Here is a 20,754-nt window from a genome sequence, read left to right as displayed (position 1 = left end):
AGAGAGAGTTAGATGGAGCTCTAGGGGCTAGTGGAGTCAAGGGATATGGGGAGAAGGCAGGCACGGGTTATTGATTGGGGACGATCAGCCATGATCACAATGAATGGTGGTGCTGGCTGGAAGGGCCGAATGGCCTCCTCCTGCACCTAATTTCTATGTTTCTATGTTTCTATCTTTCTTTTGCAACAAAAAATAAGAGAAATGGAAAAAAATGTAAACTATGTAAAAATGTAAAATAATGTACATAATGTAAATATGTGAGGCAATAAATGAGTGATTTGCAACATAAAACAACTTTGCTGGGCCTGTACCTGTACACTACGGCTCGATTGTAATCATGTATTGTCTATAAAATAGAAATTAGGTGCAGGAAACCATTCGGCCCTTCGAGGTAATTCAATATGATGATGGCTGATCATCAAATCAGAGTACCTGCCTTTCTCCATACCCCCTGATAAAGGGCCACACTTTCCCTGGGCCTACAACTATCTGTACACTGTGGAGACAGCACTCGATGTGTAATCATGTATTGTCCCAAAGGATTTCCGATGACCCCTTGGGTTTCCCCAGGGAACACGCAAACAAAAAGCTTTTCACTATAAGTACCCCAAGTCTATCCAGTCTCTTCATAAGACAGTCAGGTGGCAATGAACAACAACTGAACTGAACACTTCTCTGCACTCCCTCTATGGCAATAATGTCCTTCCTCAGATTTACGTCTAGATACAATGGTACTGCCTTTGGGCAATAAGGGGTTTGTTCCACAGTGCAGATTCACTCATCAGTGAAAATGTGTTCGACTTTGCATTAACCGCTGTGTTAATAAAGAACAATAGTTCCCGGCGGAATGAATACTGAGGTCTCCAACTTCATGTAACCTTTGCATTGCCCCTCGCTCAACCCCTCCCCCACCCACGTTGTACTAGCTTCAAAGCCGTCTTGTGTAGGAAGGAACAGCAGATGCTGGTTTAAACCAAAGTCGTAGACTCTCATTCCCTGTGACTTGTTTTCCCCAGCTCCTGGCTAACTAAGGCCCGTTTCCTTTATCATATTTATATATGATATGCAAATATCATAAAGTTATTTGCATATCTTTAATTAATTTGTTCCATATCTCTCGACATCACCGTCTATATCCCTCGTTTTCCTTTCCCCTGACTCTCAGTCCGAGGACTCGAAATGACACCAATTCCTTCTCTCCAGAGATGTTGCCTGACCCGCTGAATTACTCCAGCATTTTGTGTCAATCTTCGATTTAAACCAGCATCTGCAGTTCCTTCCTACACAATAGCTTACACGCTGTACTCCACATTCACCAGGGGACAAGTAATAAGTGCCATTTCTGATTGAATACTCAAATTTGTCAGCTTGCCAGCACATTAATCACATCACACCAGCACATGTAGTTCGAAGAACACAACAATGGTTGAAGATGCACTCCCAATCTAAATCGTCACCTATCCACGTTCTCCAGAGATGCTGAGTTACTCCAGCACTTTGTATCTATTTTTTTGCTATCCAGCATCTGCAGTTTCTTGTTTCCACACTCTACAATGGTCAGCTGATTTCTCCACACAAAGCTTCCTGCATCAATCCAGCATAACCTTCCAGTAATTGAATGCAGTGCCTCCCATAGTGGGAGAGTCTCGGACCAGAGGTCACAGCCTCAGAATAAAAGGATTTTGAAACACAGAAACATAGAAAAATAGGTGCAGAGGACGAGGCCCTTGGATCCAGCTCCGCCATTCAATAAGATCATGGCTGATCATCTAAAATCAGAACCGGTTCCTGCTCTTTCCCCATATCCCTTGATTCCTTTAGCCCTAAGAGCTCAATCTAACTCTCTTGAAAACATCCAGTGAATTGGCCTCCGCTGCCCACTGTGCCAGAGAATTCCACAGATTCACAACTCTCTGGGTGAAAACCTTTTGGAAGGAGATGAGGAGGAATTTCTTTAGTCAGAGGGAGGTGAATCTGTGGAATACATTGCCACAGAAGGCTGTGGAGGCCAAGACAATGGATATTTTTAAGGCATTGATTGATAGATTCTTGATTAGTACGGGTGTTCGGGGGGTTATGGAGAAGGCAGGAGAATGGGGTTGAGAGGGAGAGATAGATCAGCCATCATTGAATGGCGGAGAAATGGCCTAATTCTGCTCCTATCACTTATGAACAATCCCTATGTATTGAAATTATCTGTGGAATTCTCTGCCACAGAAGGAAGTTGAGGCCACAGTTCATTGGCTATATTTAAGAGGGAGTTAGATGTGGCCCTTGTGGCTAAAGGGATCAGGGGGTATGGAGAGGGCAGGTACAGGATACTGAGTTGGATGATCAGCCATGATCATATTGAATGGCGGTGCAGGCTCGAAGGGCCGAATGGCCTACTCCTGCACCTATTGTCTATGTTTCTATGAAAACAGAATTGAAAAGTTTGGAAGAACAAAGCCTCAGGGTAGAAAATTGGTCAACAGTGCAGGGTAAACTACAAACATTTAATGCTCAGCAAAGATTCCCATAAAGATCATTTCTATGGTCCATTTACTGAGAAATATCAGTGCCCATTATAAAAGTGTAGGAAAGAACTACAGCTGATTTATACCGAAGATAGACGCAAAATGCTGGAGCAACTCAGTGGTTCAGGCGACATCTCTGGAGAAAAAGAATAGGCGATGTTTCGGGTCGAATCGCTACTTCAAACTTTTTCTCCGGAGATGTCCATTGTGAGCGTTATAACAATTACATTAGACATTAGACTTTATTTGAGACTTTAGAGATTCAGCGCGTAAACAGGCCCTTCGGCCCACCGAGCGCTGGCCAACCAGCAATCACCCAAATACCAAAACTATCCTACTCACAAAGGTCAAGTTAAAATATTTACCGAAGCCAATTAACCTACAAACCTGGACGTTTTTGGAATGTGGGCGGAAACGGTGGCGCAGCGGTAGAGTCGCTGCCTTACAGCGAATGCAGCGCCGGAGACCCGGGGTTCGATCCCGACTACGGGCGCTGTCTGTACGGAGTTTGGACGTTCTCCCCGTGACACGCGTGGGTTTTCTCCCAAGATCTTCGGTTTCCTCCCACACTCCAAAAACACACCGGTGTGTAGGTGAATTGGCTTGGTAAATGTAACAATTGTCCAGTATAAAATTGTCCAACAATTGATGACCACAAGGTGCAAGGGAACCCGAGCACCCGGAGAAAACCCACTCAGGTCACAGGGAGAATGTACAGACAGCACCCGTAGTCAGGATCGAACCCGGGTCTCTGGCGTTGTGAGGCAGCGACTCTACCGCTGCGCCACCTTCTCAGTCAACAGACACTGTCAGCGGGTGTCTGCATTCAATTTTCTTTAAAAAATATATAATTAATTATGTTGAATTTGGAGCCATTTTAATGTCCCTGGTCTTTCTCCCCCCCCCCAACCTCCGCAGTGTAAAGCACATCTCATGTTACTCAGTCTATTCCCATTTGGCCTGTTAATTAGACGTACTCCTGTTACAGCTCATTGACCAACTCCTGGCCACATCTGTCAATTGTAATGAGAATCAACCAGCAATAACCCAACTAGGAAACCTATTAAAAGAAATTCAAAGCCTCAGGAGACTCCTGCCTTCACACATACACACACACACACAAACTCGTGGACATTTTCGCTTCTTTTGAAAATGGTCGACCGCTGTTGCCCAGAAGATCCATCTTCGGTCTGAAGAAGTGTCTCGACCCAAAACGTCACCTATTCCTTCGCTCCATAGAAGCTGCCTCACCCGCTGAGTTTCTCCAGCATTTATGTCTACCAAAAGATCTAGCAAGGTAGCTGCAGAAACATTTCGAACATTTTTACAGATAGACGCGTAAAGCTGGAGTAACAATAGACAATAGGCCAGGGGTGGGGAACCTTTTCATGTTGGAAGGCCGCATTAAGTTAGCTGTAATCTAACAAGGCCTCATCCAAGAAACTTCAATTAGATAGACTTCAAAATGTACATTATTTTGTTAAATTAGCCCTCATGACTTACTCATGTTTAAATTGTCGCCGTCAATCGGGGAGGATTATTTTGTTGAATCTTCTTTTACTCTTTGGTATTTTAAATACGTTCATTTTAAGATGAAAAATAAAAATAATTAAAGATGAACAAAAACATATTAATAAAAATAAAAGGATTTGTTCTACAAATTTTTGATTAACATAGAAACATAGAAACATAGAAATTAGGTGCAGGAGTAGGCCATTCGGCCCTTAGAGCCTGCACCGCCATTCAATATGATCATGGCTGATCATCCAACTCAGTATCCCGTACCTGCTTTCTCTCCATACCCCCTGATCCCCTTAGCCACAAGGGCCACATCTAACTCCCTCTTAAATATAGCCAATGAACTGGCCTCAACTACCCTCTGTGGCAGAGAGTTCCAGAGATTCACCACTCTCTGCGTGAAAAAAGTTCTTCTCATCTCGGTTTTAAAGGATTTCCCCCTTATCCTTAAGCTGTGACCCCTTGTCCTGGACTTCCCTAACATCGGGAACAATCTTCCTGCATCTAGCCTGTCCAACCCCTTAAGAATTTTGTAAGTTTCTATAAGATCCCCTCTCAATCTTCTAAATTCTAGAGAGTATAAACCAAGTCTATCCAGTCTTTCTTCATAAGACAGTCCTGACATCCCAGGAATCAGTCTGGTGAACCGTCTCTGCACTCCCTCTATGGCAATAATGTCCTTCCTCAGATTTGGAGACCAAAACTGTACGCAATACTCCAGGTGTGGTCTCACCAAGACCCTGTACAACTGCAGTAGAACCTCTCTGCTCCTATACTCAAATCCTTTTGCAATGAAAGCTAACATACCATTCGCTTTCTTTACTGCCTGCTGCACCTGCATGCCTACCTTCAATGACTGGTGTACCATGACACCCAGGTCTCGCTGCATCTCCCCCTTTCCCAATCGGCCACCATTTAGATAATAGTCTGCTTTCCTGTTTTTGCCACCAAAATGGATAACCTCACATTTATCCACATTATACTGCATCTGCCAAACATTTGCCCACTCACCCAGCATATCCAAGTCACCCTGCAGTCTCCTAGCATCCTCCTCACAGCTAACACTGCCCCCCAGCTTAGTGTCATCCGCAAACTTGGAGATATTGCCTTCAATTCTCTCATCCAGATCATTAATATATATTGTAAATAGCTGGGGTCCCAGTACTGAGCCTTGGGGTACCCCACTAGTCACTGCCTGCCATTGTGAAAAGGACCCGTTTACTCCTACTCTTTGCTTCCTGTTTGCCAGCCAGTTCTCTATCCACATCAATGCTGAACCCCCAATGCCTTGTGCTTTATTCAATGCCCAATGCAGATTCATTGAAAAGGCCGCACTTAATGGCCTAGAAGGCCGCAGGTTCCCCACCCCTGTAATAGACAATAGGTGCAGGAGTAGGACATTTGGCCCTTCGAGCCAGCACCGCCATTCAATGTGATCATGGCTGATCATCCACATAATTCAGCGGGTCAAGCAGCATCTCTGGAGAGAAGGAATAGGTGGCGTTTTGGGTCAAGGCCCTGCTTCAGGCTGAGAGTCAGGGGTATTCTTGCGACATTGGTCCATTACGATGTGTCCAACTGAATTAACTTAAATTAGTTTGGGACTTGAAATCTGGTCCATTGCAAGCGGCAGCTCACCACCAGTGTGAGTGGAATAATGTATCGTGATGTTTTATTCTTACTTATAATTAATCAACGTTCAATACCTTTTGCCTTCGTTTTTCCTTCCTTTTATCCTCCGTGGCCTGCAGCATCTTCTCTTTCCACAAATTGAAGAAGTAGGAGGAGTCGGTGTAAAACTTCAGCCCGTCTTTCCTGTCATCCCTGCAGCGTGAAAGTCAAGAGGACGTGTGCTCTTACAACGGAGAACCATTGCCTGCCCCCAGCGCCACATTCCCCATCGCACTAGTGCTGCACACAACCTTGCCAGACACAACCGACAGCACAGAAGTGCAGTGGCACAATGGCGCAGCGGTAGAGTTGCTGCCTCACAGCGCCAGGGACCCGGGTTCGATCCCGACCACGGGTGCTGTCTGTACGGAGTTTGTTCCTGGTCACATAGAAAATAGAAAATAGGTGCAGGAGTAGGCCATTCAGCCCTTCGAGCCTGCACCGCCATTCAATATGATCATGGCTGATCATCCAACTCAGTATCCTGTACCTGCCTTCTCTCCATACCCCCTGGCAACCCAAATTCCACCGACCTTGGTTGTGTGGCAATTAAATTATATCAAACTATATCAATCCCTTTAGCCACAAGGGCCACATCTAACTCCCTCTTAAATATAGCCAATGAACTGGCCTCAACTGATTTCTGTGGCAGAGAATTCCACAGATTCACCACTCTCTGTGTGAAAAAAAAAATTCTCATCTCGGTCCTAAAAGACTTCCCCCTTATCCTTAAACTGTGACCCTTTGTCCTGGACTTCCCCAACATCGGGAACAATCTTCCTGCATCTAGCCTGTCCAACCCCTTAAGAATTTTGTAAGTTTCTATAAGATCCTCCCTCAATCTTCTAAATTCTAGCGAGTACAAGCCGAGTCTATCCAGTCTTTCTTCATATGAAAGTCCTGCCATCCCAGGAGTCAGTCTGGTGAACCTTCTCTGTACTCCCCTCTATGGCAAGAATGTCCTTCCTCAGATTAGGAGACCAAAACTGTACGCAATACTTGTACGCCACGGGGAGAACGTACAAACTCCGCACAGACAGCACCCGTGGTCAGGATCGAACCCGGGTCCTTGGCGCTGTGAGGCAGCAACTCCACTGTGTTGCCCTAGTATTATCTCATCTGATTGTACGATATGCAAAACACAGCCCTTGGCACAAATGAGCCCAAACCTAGATGTGAGCCAAGTGTCCACAAATAAACGTTACCTGTAAGGCGTCAGAATGTTGAGAGGCGGGGGCTTGTCGCATTTCTCAAACATTTCCAACACTGGGTTAGGGATGGTTGTCCGCGAGACCACCTGCTGGTTCTGTGTGGTCGAACTTTTAAATGCTTTCCTCATGTTGATATCCTGTAGGGAAACTATATAAAAAATAAAAATTAAAAAAAAATTTTAAATAGGCGGTTACCCAGACAATAATTTCACATTTATTCACACGCTTACACTTTTGGTTTAGTTTTGTGAAGTTTAGATTGAAAAAGCACGCTTCCAGATTACCATATAACCATATAACAATTACTCCACGGAAACAGGCCATCTCGACCCTTCTAGTCCGTGCCGAACACATAATCTCCCCTAGTCCCATATACCTGCGCTCAGACCATAACCCTCCATTCCCTTCCCATCCATATAACTATCCAATTTATTTTTAAATGATAAAAACGAACCTGCCTCCACCACCTTCACCGGAAGCTCATTCCACACAGCCACCGCTCTCTGAGTAAAGAAGTTCCCCCTCATGTTACCCCTAAACTTCAGTCCCTTAATTCTCAAGTCATGTCCCCTTGTTTGAATCTTCCCTACTCTCAGTGGGAAAAGCTTTTCCACGTCAACTCTGTCTATCCCCCTCTCATCATTTTAAAGACCTCTATCAAGTCCCCCCTTAACCTTCTGCGCTCCAAAGAATAAAGCCCTAACTTGTTCAACCTTTCTCTGTAACTTAGTTGCTGAAACCCAGGCAACATTCTAGTAAATCTCCTAAATTCAAGATTCAAGGACAGTTTCTTCCCAGCTGTTATCAGGCAACTGAACCGTCCTCTCACCAACTAGAGAGTAGTCCTGAGCTACCATCTACCTCAATGAACCATCCTTAAGGGCCTGTCCCACTTAGGCAACTTTTTCAGCGCCTGCCGGAAAATAGGCGGTGGCCACACGGTGGCGCGGTGACGCGGCGGCGTATTGTCGTGAGCTGTTGCCTACGGTGTCGTGGCCCTTTGATTCCAGTGAATGCAAGCCCAGTCTTTCTAATCTTTCCCCATATGACAGTCCCGCCATCCCAGGGATTAACCTCGTGAACCTACGCTGCACTGCCTCAATCCAAGAGTCAAGAATTTTATATTGTTAATGTTAGTTATAAAGCAGTAAAGCCTTTATTTCCAAAACCCTTACATTTCTACTCCATCCATAGAATAATCTTATCTCCACTTTTAATTTTCATTCCACCCTTTAAAATCTTTTAGGAAGGCTTAACATCAAAATAGTCAATATGGTCTGTCTGTTTATTGACACCAATTAACCACTTGTCTATCCTCTGACATTATCTTTCAAAGTATTGGAGGACCTTTACAAACCATTTCCGATCAATGGTCATTTCAATTACAGGGCCACAATACTCCACCATCCTTTGTCCTCGCCTCCAATAAAATACGATGAGAGAACGTGATTTGTTTTTTTTGACTAAGATAATGACAAACTCTTCCACCTCCTCTGAGGAATCGCCCTCCTGCTCAAGACTAATACACGTCCCAGGCCTAATTTCCCCATTTCCCACCAGCCTATGTTGCAGGCTTTGGGCTTCAGACTTTAGAGATACAGCGCGGAAACGGGGTCTTCAGTCCTGCCTGTCCGCGCCGACCAGCGATCACCCGCACAGTAGGCCCATCCTACACCCTAGGGACAATTTACAGAAGCCAATTAACCAATAACACGAAACGTCACCCATTCCTTCTCTCCGGAGATGCTGCCTGACCTGACCAAGGTTTCCGTGCGGTTCCCAGAGGTTTTTGTCAGTCTCCCTACCTGCTTCCACTACCTGCAACCTCCGGCAACCACCTGCAACCTCCGGGAACCGCTCGGAAACCTTGGGTGGGGCGCAAAGTCTCCAGAGGTTTCCGTTCAGGTTTCCTAAGTGGGACGGGAGCATTATTACTCCAGCCTTTTGTGTCTATCTTCAGGACTGCTTTGAAATTCAGCAACCTAAGATGAAAGCCCATCCCTCCCCACAGTCTGACATCCAAGACTCATCCTTGGCCATGGAACACAATGCAGCAATCACACGTTCACAAGTTCTAGGAACAGAATTCGGCCATTCGGTCCATCGAGTCTACCCCGCCATTCAATCATGGATGATCAATCTCTCCCTCTCAACCCCATTATCCTGTCCTCTCCCCATAACCCCTGACACACATACTAATCAAGAATCTAGCAATCTCCTCCGCCTTGATAATATCCACTGACTTGGCCTCCACAGCCTTTTGTGGCAATGCATTTCACAGATTCACCTCCTTCTGACTAATGAAATTCCTCCCCATCTCCTTTGTAAAGGTACGTCCTTTTATTCTGAGGATGCCTCTGGTCCTCGACTCCCCCACTAGTGGAAACATCCTCTCCACATCCACTATATCCAGTCCTTTCACTATTCGGTAAGTTTCAATGATGCCCCTTCTCCTCATCCTTCTAAACTCCAGCCAGTGACAAGCCCAGTTCAAATGGGAACGTCAAATGCAATCATCCCTTTCCACACATTCATACTTTCTATCCCTGGATAATATCCACTGACAGCCTTTTGTGCAATGCATCCACAGATTCACCTCCTTCTGACTAATGAAATTCCTCCACATCTCCTTTGTAAAGGTACGTCCTTTTATTCTGAGGATGCCTCTGGTCCTCGACTCCCCCACTAGTGGAAACATCCTCTCCACATCCACTCTATCCAGTCCTTTCACTATTCGGTAAGTTTCAATGATGCCCCCCCCTCCTCATCCTTCTAAACTCCAGCCAGTGACAAGCCCAGTGGCGTCAAATGCTCATCATACGTTGACCCAATTATCCCTGGGATCTGCAGAGGCATCAAGAGGTTGAACATTGTCAGGGGTGGTGGTGGAGGCAGATACTATGGTGTTTACATAGGCACATGGAAGTGCAGGGAATAGAGGGATGTGGATCATGTACGGGCGAATGAGATCAGGAATCATGTTGCGCACGAACATTGTTGACCAAGGGCTGCTCTGTGTGTGGGAAGGAACTGCACAAGACAGACACAAGAGCAACTCAGCATGTGGCATAACGGCAGAGTCGCTGATGATATTACACAATTATATGACATTGCAGCACAATGCAATGTATAGAACGCCACAGGAGATCCTTCTACCCTCTGGCTACCAAGCTGTGCAACTCCTCCTCGCTTGTGTCATGGGGTAGACTGAGACTGACTTCCTCCCCCCCACATCCCCCACACCAACATCCCCAATCTTTGAACATCCCCAATCCTTTCCACTCATCACTTTGATTTCACGTTTCACGTATCTTGTGTCTTTATGACGGTTAGCAGACCAATTTCCCTCCTGGGATAAATAAAGTTCTATCGTACCGTATGTAACAATCATTCAGCCTGTTCTGAGTCGGAACAAACCTGTCTCCACCCACCCCACCAAAGACCGTACAGCGAGCAAGATAGTCCATCCAACGAAAAAGACGATGTACGGTCATGGGCAGATTCGTGGGTAACTTTCGGCCCCATTTCCTTAACCGGCTTCCGTCTCGGCACCAAAGATCCCGTAGCGGAGCAAAGATACTAGTGCGGAGACGGGAACCGGTTACGGAAACATCCTCGTAAAAATAAAAATACTTTGGTAAAAATCTTCTCCTCATTTTCAGAATTATAATTTATTAACACAAACAGTTCCCCCGTAACGTTGATTACACTGCGAGTCGGGTCGGGTCGGGTTACTGAAATGGATGAAAAAAAGGCCCACATTCCGCTCCGTTGCGTACTACACGTCAGCCCATTGCATTTAGCAGGAGTGGTCTATCTTGCTCCGTTATAGGATCTTTGCAAACCACAGCCCGGGTGTCTTGTTCACTCACCTTCTTCCACGGTAGAGTCCAGTTGGGTGACTTTAATTGCCAGGCAATCAATTCTCTCCTGGAGGCAATTAACTCGCAGGCAGAAATTGTTAGCTTCATTGAAAAGCTCTCCGAATATATCTTCTGCATGTTTACCTGCGAGAATGAAGAGTAAACAGTTCCATTAGGACCACAGATACACACAAAATGCTGGGGTAACTCAGTGGGACAGGCAGCCACTCTGGAGAGAAGGAATGGGTGACGTTTCGGGTCGAGACCCTTCTTCAGACTTTTATCCATCCCGTTGAGTTACTCCAGCACTTTGTGTCTCTCGTCAGTTTCAACCAACATCCGCTGTTCCTTCCTACACAGTTTATTTTTTTTCCCAGTTCAAGTAAAACACAAAGTACTGGAATGAGTTGGAAGGAACTGCAGATGCTGGTTTACATAGAAACACACGAAACATAGAAAAATAGGTGCAGGAGTAGGCCATTCGGTCCTTCGAGCCAGCACCGCCATTCAATATAATCATGGCTGATCATCCCCAATCAGTACCCATTCACGCTTTTCCCCCCATATCCCTTGATTCCATTAGCCCTAAGAGCTAAATCTAACTCTCTCTTGAAAACATCCAGTGAATTGGCCTCCACTGCCTTCTGTGGCAGAGAATTCCACAGATTCACAACTCTCTGGTTGAAAACGTTTTCCCTCATCTCAGTCCCAAATGGCCAACCCCTTATTCTTAAACTGTGACCCCTGGTTCTGGACTCCCCCAACATCAGGAACATATTTCCTGCATCTAGTCTGTCCAATCCTGTAAGAATGTTATATGTATCTATAAGATTCCCCCTCATCCTTCTAAATTCCAGTGAATACAAGCCCAGTCGACTCATTCTTTCATCATGTCAGTCCCACCATCCCGGGAATTAACCTGGTAAACCCACGCTGCACTTCCTCAATAGCAATAATGTCCTTCCTCAAATCAGGAGACCAAAATTGCACACAATACTCCAGGTGCGGTCTCACCAGCAGTACAACTGCAGTAGGACCTCCTTGCTCCTAAACTAAAATCATCTTGCAATGAAGGTCAACACACCATTAGCTTTCTTCACTGCCTGCTGTACCTGCATGCTTGCTTTCAGTGACTGATGTACAAGCACACCCAGGTCTCGTTGCACCTCCCCTTTTCCTAGTCTGACACCTTTCAGATAATAATCTGCCTTCCAGTTCATTCCACCAAAGTGGATAGCCTCACATTTATCCACATTATACTGCATCTGCCATGCATCTGCCCACTCACCCAACCTATCCAAGTCACCCTGCAGCCTCATTGCATCCTCATCGCAGTTCACACTCCCACCCAGCTTTTTGTCATCCGCAAACTTGGAGATGTCACATTTAACTCCTTCGTCTGAATCGTTATTATATATTGTAAATAACTGGGGTCCCAGCACCGAGCCTTGCGGCACTCCACCAGCCACTGCCTGCCATTCTGAAAAGGACCCGTTAATTCCTACTCTTTGCTACCTGTCCTGAGACACAAAATGCTGGAGTAACGCAGCGGGTCAGGCAACATCTCTGGAGAGAATGGATGGGTTGAGACCCTTCTTCAGACTGTCCAGCTAGGTCCATTTTGAACATTTTTTGGTTTAATGAGGCAAATCATTTACCAGGCATTTAATTTCAACCCAAACTCAGAAGGAAAGTGAAGGTGAGAAAAATCATAAGTTTGCTTTAATCACGTGGATTACTGACGACAACAAATATTAAAAGTCAAATCCAAGTAATTAATCTAATTAACGTTGGATTTCAATCTAACCATTGCGACTGGGATGGTGGTGCATCCTGATGCTATGATTACATCGCCAAGGTTAATTGCTTGCTGGGTCGAGAGTTTAAATTTTAACAAATAAATTCTCATGATGCTGCACAGATCAACAAGCTGGGAGAAACACACACGGTCGGAGAGTGAAGCAAGTGGAAGATGCGGGGAACTGCAGGGCGGCACGGTGGCGCAGCGGAAGAGTTGCTGCCTCACAGTGCCTGGGACCCGGGTTCGATCCTGACTACAGGTGCTGTCTGTGCGGAGTTTGTACGTTCTCCCCGTGACCTGCGTGGGTTTTCTCCGGGTGTTCCGGTTTCCTCCCACACTCCAAAGACGCACAGGTTTGTAGCTTAATTGGCTTCAGTTACAAATATTGTAAATTGTTCCTAGTGTGTGTAGTATGCCCCTGTCCCACTTAGGAAACCTGAACGGAAACCTCTGGAGACTCTGCGCCCCACCCACGGTTTCCGTGCGGTTCCCGGAGGTTGCAGGTAGTGGAAGCAGGTAGGGAGACTGACAAAAACCTCCGGGAACCGCACGGAAACCTTGGGTGGGGCACAAAGTCTCCAGAGGTTTCCGTTCAGGTTTCCTAAGTGGGACAGGGGCATAAGTAGCATAATGCCCATGTGCGGGGATTGTAGGTCGATGCCGACTCGGTGGGCCGAAGGCCTTGTTTCGGCGCTGGATCTCTAAACTAAAACTAAACGAAACTAAACTGCGGGTGCTGGAGTCTTGAGCGAAGCACATAGTGGGGAAACTCAGCGGGTCAGGCAGCATCTGTGGAGGGAATGGACAGGCGACATCTCGGGTTGGGTCGGGACACTTCCTCAGACCGAAGCAAAGTAAATAGTAAATGGTCTGAAGAAGGGTCTCGACCCAAAACGTCAACCATACCTTGTGTCCACAGATACTGCCTATCCCCCTGAGCTACTCCAGCATTTAGGGGGGCCACATCTAACTCCCTCTTAATATAGCCAATGAACCTGGCCTCAACTGGAGACCCGACCTTGGCAGTCGGGTCTCAGTTGTCGTTGATTCCGCAACTCTCTGTGGCCTCCAAAAGAAGCCGGGGACTCTGGTGCCGACTCACCGTCGCTTTAAAGGAGCTGGCCGAGACCGGAGCGGGTGGAGCCTTAAGCTGCTGCCCCTTGCTCCTAGCTGCTTCCCCTGCTCGGGAACAATCTGCTGCTGCTGCATCTAAGGCAGGTGCACTGCCCTTAAGGACGGCGGCAAGGGAGCTATAAGATCCCCTGGAGGGAGACCGCTTTTCGGGGCTCCTAAGAGCGATAAACCAAGTCTATCCCCGTCTTTCTTCATTGAAGAGCTCCTGGAGCGGGGCCTACCTAACACTGCACTCCCCGCGCGGCTGGAATGGCCGCGGGACTCTGCGAGCGCACACCGCAAGGCTCCAACACCAAGACCTCCGGTGTGCGACCAAAACCACCCGGCAACTGTATTAATGGCCGCGGGACAATGAGCCATCGCCAGGTTGGGGCTTTGACTTTGACTGGTTACATATGGTAAGAGTGGACAGGCGAGATCTCGGGTTTTTTCGGCCTTCCTCACAGCTATGTGATGGATGTTTATGCAAAATGTAATTATAGTGTCTGGGGTCTGAAGAAGTGTCTGTACCCTGCAGAAAACATATTTCGTTTGGACCACCAGGGGTCCAAATGACCTGCTGAGACTATTGACTATTGACTTTGGTGTTGATCTTAACACGTAAAGCTAAGCTGGATCAAAGATCTGGCAGAGTTCCTCAAGGTGAACATGTTTAATGGTTGGACCTGACGTAGCGGGGCAGGTGAAGAAGAAGACCTCAACGGTGAGACAGCCAGGGGGGGAGGGGTTAGGTGGAGCACCACCACTGCTGAGAAGGTAGAGAGACTCCCAACAGTAGTGGTGTCCATGCTATTGGACCTGGGTCTATCTCTGTCAAGGACCATGTGGTACCAGCCTCCCCACGTTAAAAGACGTCACCAATGTGTGTCCACACGGCCTGCGGAACCTGTGGCTCCAAGATCAGCCTCTTCAACCACCTCCAGCACGGACCCACCAGGCAGACAGACAACAAACTCAACTCCAGGGGATCGCCAGAGATGGAGATAATGACACAAAATTGCTGGAGAAACTCAGCGGGTGCAGCAGCATCTATGGAGCGAAGGAAATAGGCGACGTTTCGTCCCGAAACGTCGCCTATTTCCTTCGCTCCATAGATGCTGCTGCACCCGCTGAGTTTCTCCAGCAATTTTGTGTACCTTCGATCTTCCCAGCATCTGCAGTTCCTTCTTGAACAACATGGAGATAATGACAGTCAGAACCATTTTCCCCAGGGTGGAAATGTCCAACTTGAGAAGGGATAGCTACTACCAAGGTGAGAGGGGGGAAAGCCTCATGGAGATGAGCGGGGCAAGTTTGTTTTTTTAACGCAGAGGGTGGTGGGTGCCTGGAACGTGTTGCCAGGGCTGGTGCTGGAGGCAGATACAATTGTAGCATTGAAGAGGTTTTTAGATTGGCCCATGGAATGGAGGGATACGGATCATATAACTCAGCGGGACAGGCAGCGTCGCTGGAGAGAAGGAATGGGTGACGTTTCGGGTCGAGGCGCTTCTTCAGACCCGAAACGTCACCCATCCCTTTGCTCCAGAGATGCAGCCTGTCCCGCTGAGTTACTCTAGCATTTTACGTCTACCTTTGATTCAAACCAGCATCTGCAGTTCTTTGCTAAACAGATATGGATCATGTACCAGCAGATGAGATCAGTTCAGCTGGGCACTATGTTTAGCACAGACATGGTGGGCTGAAGGGCCTGTACTTGTGCTGTACTCTTCTATAGAAAGACACAAGGTGCTAGAGTAACTCAATGTTACATTCCCCTAATTTGAGGAAGGACGCCCTTGCTATTGAAGGAGTGCAGCGTAGGTTTACAAGGTTAATTCCCGGGATGGCGGGACTCTCAGTCATATGCTGAGAGAATGGAGCGGCTGGGCTTGCATACTCTGAAGTTTAGAAGGATGAGAGGGAATCTTATTGAAACATATAAGATTATTAAGGGTTTGGACACACTAGAGGCAGGAAACATCTTCCCGATGTTGGGGGAGTCCAGAACCAGGGGCCACAGTTTAAGAATAAGGTGTAAGCCATTTAGAACGGAGACGAGGACGAGAGTAAGTCTGTGGAATTGTCTGCCTCATTTGGTGGACACAAGAGAGAGTTGGGAGTAGCGGAGTCAGGGGATGTGGGGAAAGTTTAGGGGTGAGGGGGAAACTTCAGCAGGGTGGTGTGGAGAGCTCCCAGTGGAAGTGGTGGAGGCAGGTTCATGGATCATTTAAAAATAAATTGGATAGGCAATGATGAGAAGGGAATGGAGGGTAGACGAGGCAGGCAGGTGGGACTAAAAAAAATATTTGTTCGGAGGGCAGGGAGATATGGGTTATAGAAGGCAGGGGAAAGGCGGGGGGTACTGATTGTGGATGATCAGCCATGATCACATTGAATGGCGGTGCTGGGCCGAATGGCCTACTCCTCCACCTATTGTCTATTGTTTCAGCGTCTCTGGAGACCACGGATTGGTGACGTCTCGGGTCGGGACCCTTCCTCACTTCCTAGGAGGAGGATCGATCAGGAAATGGGTCGTTTTCTTTGGAGTAAAACGCTGCCAACCCACTCACTCCTACCGGTCCTTTTTATGAATGCTAGACGTTTGAAAGGACTTTTTCATGAAATTATAACAACGGTGGCAATTATCACGTCAAGCCTACCATAGAAGACAGGTTAAACACGCACTAATGACTACTTACTGAGACTGCCAAGCTGCTTTATAATGGCAGCCAATGTGCTGTTTGTCACACATTCCAACTCACTGGTGACACCTTCTGGCAAGGCCCCACGACACAGATGCCTTGGTTCAATGATCCTCTTAATGAGAGGCATCTTTCATTCAAATTGGCATCAATTCCCTGCAAAGGTATAAAATAAAAAATAAGAAACACAGATAAACGTCGCGCAAAGTTAATTATAATCAGTTCAATGAGTCTTCTCCCGCCTCCACAACCACCAGCCTTGGAGGGCATCTACTACACACGGTGCCTCAGGAAGGCTGTCAGCACTTTGCAAAGACTCCTCACACCCTTGTAATAGTTCGAACTTCCGACAGACGTTACAAGGCCTTCTACGCCCGCACCTCCACACTCAGGAGCAGCTTCATCCCCAGAGCTATAGCTGCTCTGAACCGGCCCTGCTGAGTGCCCTCCATCCTCATGAACTGTCCCCCTCGGATGGTCACGTCGTATATCGACCCGGCACAGACCTATTTGCACTTTAGACTGTTTGACTGTTTTACTGTTTTTTTAATAAATCGTGTTTCTCTGGGTATCTAAATTTTAGTTATTTAAGTTATGACATCGGATGGAAGCTGCATAACCAATCTCGTTGATTTCAAATGACAATAAAATATATTATTATTATTATTATTATTATTATTCTCCCATTTAAGCAATAGGTACAGAAGTGTAAAAACGCACACCTCCCGATTCAGGAATAGTTTCTTCCCAGCTGTTATCAGGCAACTGAACCACCCTATCATCACCTCGAGAGAGAGCAGTCCTGACCTCCCATCTACCTCATTGGAGACCCTGGGACTATCTTTAATCGGAAGTTACCTTGCACTGAACATCATCCCCTTTATCCTGCGTCTGTACACTGTGGATTGGAATTGTGTGTTGTCTTTCAGCCGACTGGATAGCAGGCAACAAAAAAGCTATTCATTCTATGTTCAAGAAGGAACTGCAGATGCTGGACGATCGAAGGTACACAAAAAATTGCTGGAGAAACTCAGCGGGTGCAGCAGCATCTATGGAGCGAAGAAAATAGGCGACGTTTCGGGCCGAAACCCTTTTACCTTGGTACATGTGACAATAAACTAAACTAAATAAGCCAAATAAATTAAAGTCATTGTCAACCTGCAAGAAGACAGCTCAAACAATACCCCAAGATATCAGACGTAGTTATGGTGCATCACCAGATGGTAGTGGTCACATTTCCCCATGTGTTGTTAAACATTCGATGATTCATAATGTCACAGGTTGAGATTTGAACTTGCACTTGTACTTAAAAACCATGGGACTACCAGACCCACGACAAAACATCTAGATCGTGATAGACCAACAATCATCAAATAAATGATGACAGAAGAGGGGGAAGCAAGGAACTGCAGATGCTGGTTTACAAAAAAAAAAAAGATACAAAGTGCTGGAGTGACTCAGCGGGCCAGGCAGCATCTCTGGAGAACATGGCCAGCTGACGTTTTGGGTTGAGACTCTTCAGTAAGATTGAAGTATTTACTATTCCAATTACATTATCAAAACCAGTGCTTTTTTGTTTGTGATGGTAAAGTATGCAGACACATCTATAAAGAGAAAAGGCAGGTTTTCCAAATTTTTGTTATTACAAAAATATTACAAAATTATTAATGTCTATAAACTAAAATGTATTAATTAAATTAGACAGTCAAGTCTTAAACAACTTGTGAACACAAAGTGCTGGAGTAACTCAGCAGATCAGGCAGCATTGTGGAAAACATGGATGAAGGGTGTCAGGGTCTGAAGAAGGGTACCAGCCCAAAACGTCACATGCCTATGTTCTCCAGAGATGCTGCCTGATACGCAGTTAATCCAGCATTTTGCGTCTTTTTTTGCAAACCAGCATCTGCAGTTCCTTGCAGCTCTGTGTGTTTAATTGGGTTTGTGATCCAAGTCTCTCCTTGCAATCAAAGGGTGGCACGGTGGTGCAGTGGTAAAGCTGCTGCCTAACATCACCAGAGACCCAGGTTCGATCCTGACACACTGTGTGGAGTTTGTGCATTCTCCTTTCCTTCTTCTTCTGTCGTATGTCTTTTAGACCTGCAGCTCCGTTGAGGCGAGCCAGGCCAACGCGTCATCGTCCAGGTCAATTAGACCTCGTTCACCATTCAGTGGCCGGTGTTTGGGGCAACTGGTGACGATGTGTCTCCACTGTCTGTGTTGGGTCCCCACACTCACAGGAGGCGCTCGCTGTCCACGAGGCCCCACCTCTTCATCGGCTACTCCATAGCGTCCGATGCCTGTCCTCAAGCGGTTGAGGGTTGTCCACTGCTTTCGGGGCGGTGGAGGAGACAAAGACAGCCTCTACGCGGCTTCCTCCACGAGTAGCTTACAGGCCACAAAGTGAAACCAATGTCTTTACCGCGTCTGCAGGCCGCTAAAAGCCATGCCTCCCCAGGCCAGGCGGCACCGTTAAATGCCGCCAACTGTCGAGGTTTAGTGCAACTGCAGCTAAATGTTGAAGGCCTTCCCACCGCCAAGCTCAACGTCATCGAACAGATTCTCCCTGTGACCGCCTGGGTTTTTTTTCCAGGAGCTCCGGTTTCCTCCCACATTCCAAAGAAATGTTGGTTTGTAGGTGGACGGGAAACATAATGTTGTAGCAACTCAGCGAGTCAGGCAGCATCTCTGGAGAAAAAGGACAGGTGACTTTTCGGGTCGAGACCCTTGTTCGGACTGAGAGTCAGGGGAGAGGGAAACTAGAGGTATGAAAAGGTACATAGAACAAATGTGTCTGTCCTCAGTGTAAACCAGCATCTACAGTGTCTTCTTGCACACAAGGTTTGCAGGTTAATCGGTCTCTGTGAATGGGCCCCTAGTGTGTAGGGAGTTGATGAGATAGTGGGATAACAAGGAACTTGAGTCAGATATGATTATAGTGAATGGCGGTGCTGGCTCGAGGGGCCGAATGGCCTACTCCTACACCTATTTTCTTTGTTTCTATGATGCAGCATGAGCGGTTGATCGATGGGCCTTGCCGGACATGGTGGGCCGAAGGGACGCTGTATCTCCGAACTAAAATAGATGTGATTTAAAAATATCAAAATATTCCTCAGAGACCTCTGCATATTGAATGTTGCTAACGATTTTAGACTGAGGACATTGATGGTCCGTGCGTGTACACTGTGCACCAGCCAGTCTCCTAGGACAATGCACAGAACTGCAAATGCAACGATGCAAGATACAATTAGAGGCTCAAACAGCTGCAACCACAAACACACAACACCTTGTGGACGAAGGAACCAGCACACCGATGCAATTATAAATCAGCGGCTCTACTTCCTAAGAAGATTACGGAGATTCGGCATGTCGAAGAGGATTCTCCGAAACCTCTACAGGTGCACGGTAGAGAGCATTTTGACTGGTTGCATCGTGGCCTGGTTCAGCAACTTGAACGTCCAGGAGTGGAAAAGACTGCAAAAAGGTTGTGACCACTGCCCAGTCCATCAGCGGCTCTGACATCCCCACCGTCGAAGGGATCTATCGTAGACGCTGGCTCAAAAAGGCAGCCAAAATCATCAAAGACCCACACCATCAGGGCCGGATTAAGACCCATAGAGGCCCTAAGCACTTAAAAGATTTTGGTGCCCCCATATATATGCAATTCAAAATATAAACAGGAATAAACCATAAAATATATATATATTTTTTCGAAATGAAACAAAACTAACAGTAAGATGGAAAATAATGTTTATTTTTGTATACTTCCACTTTATTTATATTTGAAAAGTTTTCTACTTTTTTTAATTGCAAAGTCTTTGATCAGATCTCAAAATTAATCTTACGTAACACATATAAAATCATATAAACCACTTTGAATATTATTTTAGCAAGTTTAAAGTGATTTTTTTTGTGCCGTAAACCATTTACCATTTCTGTGGTGCCTCTCTTCCCTTAATGCCCTAAGCACGTGCTTATTATTGCTTAATGGTTAATCCAGCCCTGCACACCATCCTGGCCACACTCTCATCTCACCACTGCTATCAGGAAGAAGGTACAGGAGCCTGAAGACTGTAACGTCCAGGTTCAGGAACAGCCTCTTCCCTACAGCCACCAGGCTATCCAACACGACAACAAATAAACTCTGAGCTCCGAACTGCAAAAGACTATATTATTATTGCACAATATTTGTTTTTATTGAACTTTTTTTTTCTCTTCCCCCGTTATGTACGATGTTTACATATTAACATATTCTGTTGTGCTGCAGCAAGTAAGAATTTCATCCGGGACATATGCCAATAAAACACCCTTGACTCCTGACTCTTAAACTGCAGATGCTGGTTTACACCGAAGGTAGACACA

At 46.4% G+C, this 20,754-nt stretch overlaps 1 protein-coding gene across 1 annotated transcript in view; it reads right to left on the bottom strand.

The window, feature by feature from the left end:
* LOC129702032 (actin-binding protein WASF3-like) overlaps positions 1-20,754 on the bottom strand; it is a 52,375-nt gene that overhangs the window by 10,250 nt on the left and 21,371 nt on the right. The window contains exons 2-5 of the mRNA XM_055643537.1: positions 16,393-16,551; positions 10,789-10,923; positions 6,911-7,064; positions 5,741-5,858 (exon numbers count right to left, since the gene is read on the bottom strand). Of these exons, the coding sequence (XP_055499512.1) occupies positions 5,741-5,858; positions 6,911-7,064; positions 10,789-10,923; positions 16,393-16,525 (540 nt within the window). The 5' untranslated portion in view covers positions 16,526-16,551. The remainder of the gene's footprint in view (positions 1-5,740; positions 5,859-6,910; positions 7,065-10,788; positions 10,924-16,392; positions 16,552-20,754) is intronic.

This window comes from Leucoraja erinacea, chromosome 12 (genome assembly GCF_028641065.1).
Source record: "Leucoraja erinacea ecotype New England chromosome 12, Leri_hhj_1, whole genome shotgun sequence".
In the NCBI taxonomy this organism is placed as follows: Eukaryota; Metazoa; Chordata; class Chondrichthyes; order Rajiformes; family Rajidae; genus Leucoraja; species Leucoraja erinaceus.
Note: the sequence above shows the minus strand (reverse complement) of the source record. Positions and strands in the feature narration are given on the sequence as shown.